Genomic DNA, 5,260 nt, shown 5'->3' on the forward strand with positions numbered 1-5,260 from the left:
CAGGGTTGCGTGCCGGTTGATGTGTTGTGCGGGATGAGTGACGATGAGAGCCAGGGCCTGGACGGTCTTGCCCAGTCCCATGTCGTCGGCCAGGATCCCCCCGCGGTGATGGCTTTTCTCCATTGCCGTCATCCAGCGCACGCCCTGTTTCTGATGCTCCATGAGCGGAACCGTCAAGGCTCCGGAGACCCCCTCGCATGGATCGAGTGCCGCCATGGTTCCGTTCGCAGCCGGTGTGTCGGCATCGGCGGGACTGACGACATCCCAGGGTTCTGGACCGGCGAGCCTTTATTTTGATCCTCGATGTTAGTTTCGTGTGTAGCTTCGGTATAACAGGGGCTTTGGGACTACTTGCTCTGGAGGAAGGCCGACAGTGGTCGGCCCCAGTAGGGGATGTTCCGGTACCGAGGGCTCCGGGATGCGATCCTGCGTCACAGCAGCGGACCAAGGGTTGGGTTCGATCGACGACGGAGGGTCCCAGACCGCGTTGGCAATCGGCGCCTGATGGGATACTGCCAGGGCCAAAGGGCCAGGCGGCTCATGGACTATTTCTCCGGGGCGATCGTATTCGCCTTGCACGATCCGATGCCTGGACAGACCTGCAACGCCAACCGGAACGGTTGCATTATAAGTGCTCCCGGATGACTCGAAAACCTGGTCTGGCGTTATCACCCACACAGGACCATCGGCGGATCCGGCTGGCACTGCTTCGAGCGCATGACTGGACGCGGGTGGGGGATGCGGCCACAATGTGAATTCTGCCGGACTGCCCGCAGCCGTTGGGTGCTGTAGCGTGAGTTGGCTTGAGTATATCCTGTTGGACACGCCCGGATGAGACATATTCCTTGATGTGCCAGAGGACACCATCGCATACCATGGTGCGGCCGACGGGCTGGTAAGGCTTGGGGTCTGGATTTCATGCATGGCGGATGACGGTGTCTGTGCTGGACGGCATGCCGCTGATTGGGGGACTGCTCCGGCAACTGTCGGCGCATAATCTGTAGCAGACCCGCTAGGATGATCCCCCGTTCTTCGCTTTGGGGGAGCCATGATTCCTGCGCACACATCGGTTTCGTAGATGTGGCGCTTCAGCGGCAGTGATAAGGCCGGTAAATGCTGCCCGAGGGTCAGTGACCGCTGGTCGTGAAAAGTATCAGAACGGGTGATATTCGAGCGGATGGAAGACCATGTGGGAGAGCCTGAATCTGGCCATGAGACAGGATCAGCGCGGCCTTCCGTCGCTGCCGCAGCCGCCGTTTGCGTGGCGTCCATCGTCTCTGTCGACAGACCGTGAGGCAATTAGCCGTAGGGGGACCATCTCATTCACCGTCTACGGTCTCTTTATAGCTTTGTGCATTGCCCTTCTGCTGCCCACCGGACCAGGGAAAACCCGCGGGGCTCTCGAGACCCACTTCAACCGTTATTGAGGAACGACGCACGCACATACGGAGAGAAAACCAACGTCAAAACGCATCCCGATGCGCGCTCTGACACTGGTCAAGCGCGTGTGCATATCAGCATGGGAGAAGGACTGAGGACTATGGAGACCACAGGGAGGGGAGAAAAGCGGCCTGCGCAGAAACCCTTGCGGTGGAAGGCTAAGGTTGGTGATGGACATGGGACTGTTCTTCGCCTGGGGCCCGGATGAAATTTGAGGTCCTCACAAGAGGGCTGCCGAACATAACCTCGCGCGACCCTCTCCGTTGGTTTTCCGAGGCAGCGCCCACGGTCGGGGCGACGGGAGGGTAGCGTGTTCCTGTTCAACAGCCCTATCCTGGATTTCCCGCCACCGCCTGTGTGGATGGTGGACTCTCTTGCGTTGAATACTCGCTTGCTCCTCGACCGCCACCTTTGATACACTTGCGGTGCTCTCTGAATGGTCTCTGCTGACGCCCATCCCGCTTCCTGGGATGTTCGAAGCCGTGTCGGAGGCATTGCCCCTGGCCAATTTGTTCCTGCACGGCCAACGGTCTATATGTACACCTCCAGGCTACCCGCTGCCCACGAGGGGTCTGGGATGCCGACGTGCCGTCGGATCCTCGATCATGCCCCTTCTTGCTCTCCCGGCTGAGATCCTTGATCTCATCCTCCAGAATGTAAGCCACTGCAACGCTTCCCTCCAGCGGCCACTGTGTGCGTTTTGAGCCTCGCTGGCTAACGGGGCGCCTTAGCTGGATGCCGTTCACCTTTGGAATGTCTACAACAGCTGTGAGGCACTGCGCGTTGCCTCGGCGCGCTCCCTCTTCCGCGGCGTGGAGATCCGCTTCGATGGGGCGCAGGCGACGGACTTGAACACTCGGCGCTTCCCACCGTCGTCCAGCCGCCTGTTAGCGATGGTGGCACAGTGGTCTTCGCACGTTCGGACAATGGATGTCTGGGGCGACGAGGACTTTCTCGAGCCCGGGTTCTTTGACGTCCTGGCCACGCTGGACCGTCTCCGTGCGTGCAGGCATGTTCTCCCCGGCGGACACCTCCCTTTATTGCCGACTGCCGGTCTCTGATACTGATTGATCGTGACACAGCATCAGCTATCCGCCCAGCCTGGGCAGCTTCCAGACGCTTCTGCTGCGGCTGGCCGGCCTTCCGTCGCTGCGCAGCCTGAGCGTGGACTTCATGTCTCCCCGAATCTGGACGGTTCCGATGACTTTTCATCACCTGCGTCAGCTGCATATCTCCTGCATCGAACACGAACCCGGGCTGTGCGTGCTTCCGGCGCTTCCCGTTCTGGAAACGCTGGCGTTGAACTTTTGTTGCTACTGCTTGGAATGCCCTCGGCACGGGCAGGGCCCCTGTGCCCTGCTGCAGTTCCAGCGACTGCCGCAGCTCCGCTCTCTGTCGATCGCGGGCGCGCAGCGGAAGAGCCTCAGCTGGTGCGGACGAGCCGTCCGGCTCCGGAAACTCGAGATTGAGTTTTCCAGCGGCCTGGACCTACATCAGATCCTGGCCTCCCTGGGGTGGGATCTGGAGGAGCTCCACCTGTTGGACTGCGAGTTCGTGGCGGAGGTGCCGCGGCCCGTCGTCGCGTTTCCTGCTCTGCGGCGGGTGCAGTTGCTGGAATCCATCTCGGGCCTGGCTGCGTTCGGCTCCGCCGAGGTCCCATCGTCCGCCGAATTCACTCTACGGATTAGCCATGATGACCTAGACGGCCTGGCGGACTGGCCACTCGTCCGGAGGCTTCTAGAGCGGTGCTCGGTGCTGCTCAGCCTCCCTCGCTCGGGGATTCATCGATGGCCGCCGGCCTCCACTTCGCGCCTGTCCCAGGCCATGTCCCTGCCCCAGGTCCGCGTTGAAGGCCCGCCGTGGTCGGCTGACATCGCCAAGGGAAGACAGGACATTCCGTCCGGCAGGCGAGAAATACAACACCATAGATAAACATCGGCTCGGATTACAGTACACACAGCAGTAAGCTGCTCTAAACGTATTTTAATCTACTGTAGACTTGTAAAAGGGTCTGACCACCCCAGCCAGTTCCGCAGGATGATCTTGCGTACATTGACTCTGTAGGGCTGGATTTCTTGGTATCCGACGCTCAAGGCCTTGTCGTGGCCGGTTAGGGAACAAGAACGGCCAAGGATAGTGCCACAGATCGGTAGCGTAGTAGTGGCGCCCAATAGGGCCCCCCCCCCCCAGCCCTCTCCAACGTCTGTTACGAAAGACAGACACCTCCGAGCCTGTCGGTATCCCTTTGTGACCACCTCTTACGGGCGAGCGACGTCGCCGGCCCGAGACGGAGTTGGTGCTTCCGTATGCGTGACCGACAGTCTCGATTGGACGTGCCGGTTGTATGTTGTAATGTCCGACTCCGAGTGCTGTCTGGGATGTAGATGGAGAGGATAAAGCGCGAGGTGACTCTGTCGGACACAGGGTTGAACATACGAAGACTGCGCGTTTGACATGAACAGTGTGCTGGGCGCCAAGACCGTAAGTTGGTCAGTGGGGCGGGCTAGTTTGGGTCCTTAATAGTAGTCAGGAAGTGTTCAGCAGTCCGTGAACACTTGTTCAACGTTCAATGTTCAAGCTGAACTGTTGAACTGTCGAGCTGCTGATCTGCTAAGTTGTTCAGTTGTTCAGTTAGTAAGTTGTTATTAGGCTGTTAGGCTGTCAAGTTGTTGAGCCATTGAGCCGTTGAACATACTCGACCTTTTCGCTTCTGGCAGAATATCAAGATGCAGGTATCGTTCACGTTAAGGGGTCTGTGGCATTACTCTGAGGGCATCTTCCGCAAGGAGCCAAACGAAATCTCTCACGGGATCGCCAGGAAGCTAATTTCCGAGCAAGAATGGGCGAGGCTGTACATGTAGCTACCATGTTTGCGAGGACTAAAACCGGGAGATCCGCAAGACTGGCAGTCACTGCAACGCCGTGACAGGCCAGTTCTGTCGCGGGCACTACCAGCAAGAACTTTGTGGCTGCAATAAGCGCCGGAAGCCAGATGGTCTTGGGGCTATGCAAAGTTACATACTGCTTGGACTTGTGATTTGAGGAATAATTTGTAAAATTTTATAGCTAGCTAGACTGCAAAGAATTATGCAAATTACGTGGGAACGAGCAGGTTTTGGCTTCCCCCCAAAGGGGTACTAGACTTCAGCACCGCGATGAGGTACCTGCACTTCGCTGAAGAGGGATCAAGCCAGCGACACGCCTATTGGGATCAGGCCAGCGATACACCTAATGGGATCGAGTCAACAACACACCCCATGGGGTCAAGCCAGCGACACACCTAATGGGATCAAGCCAGCGACACGCCTAGTGGGATCAAGCCAGCGATACACCTGGGGGATCAAGCCAGCGACACGCCTAATGGGATCGAGTCAACAACACAACCCATGGGATCAAACCAGCGACACGCCTATTGGGATCAAGCCAGCGACACGCCTAGTGGGATCAACTAGTGATACGCCTAATGGAATCGAGCCGACGACACAACCCATGGGATCAAACCAGCGATACACCTAATGGGATCAAGCCAGCGACACGCCTAGTGGGATCAAGCCAGCGATACACCTGGGGGATCAAGCCAGCGACACGCCTAATGAGATCAACTAGTGATACGCCTAATGAGATCGAGTCAACAACACAACCCATGGGATCAAACTAGCGACACGCCTCATGGGACCGAGCCAGCGACACGCCTAGTGGGATCAAGTCAACAACACAACCCATGGGATCAAACCAGCGATACACCTAATGGGATCAACTAGTGATACGCCTAATGGAATCGAGCCGACACAACCCATGGGATCAAACCAGCGACACACCT

General features: G+C 58.0%; 3 protein-coding genes across 3 annotated transcripts; 2 read left to right on the top strand and 1 right to left on the bottom strand.

Annotated features, from left to right (window-relative positions):
- On the bottom strand, positions 1-1,384 carry BDV37DRAFT_88825 (uncharacterized protein). Its single transcript, XM_032091384.1, has one exon. It carries the CDS (start codon positions 1,270-1,272, stop codon positions 307-309), a length of 966 nt encoding a protein of 321 aa, XP_031934226.1. The 5' UTR covers positions 1,273-1,384; the 3' UTR covers positions 1-306.
- An 890-nt stretch (positions 1,385-2,274) lies between these two features.
- On the top strand, positions 2,275-3,509 carry BDV37DRAFT_88807 (uncharacterized protein). Its single transcript, XM_032091383.1, has one exon. It carries the CDS (start codon positions 2,614-2,616, stop codon positions 3,370-3,372), a length of 759 nt encoding a protein of 252 aa, XP_031934227.1. The 5' UTR covers positions 2,275-2,613; the 3' UTR covers positions 3,373-3,509.
- Positions 3,510-4,839: 1,330 nt separating this feature from the next.
- BDV37DRAFT_267131 (uncharacterized protein) lies at positions 4,840-5,260 on the top strand. Its single transcript, XM_032083985.1, has 2 exons — positions 4,840-5,165; positions 5,238-5,260. The coding sequence occupies exon 1, from the start codon at positions 4,904-4,906 to the stop codon at positions 5,096-5,098; it is 195 nt and encodes a 64-aa protein (XP_031934228.1). The 5' UTR covers positions 4,840-4,903; the 3' UTR covers positions 5,099-5,165; positions 5,238-5,260.

This window comes from Aspergillus pseudonomiae (assembly GCF_009193645.1).
Source record: "Aspergillus pseudonomiae strain CBS 119388 unplaced genomic scaffold BDV37scaffold_216, whole genome shotgun sequence".
Taxonomy (NCBI): Eukaryota; Fungi; Ascomycota; class Eurotiomycetes; order Eurotiales; family Aspergillaceae; genus Aspergillus; species Aspergillus pseudonomiae.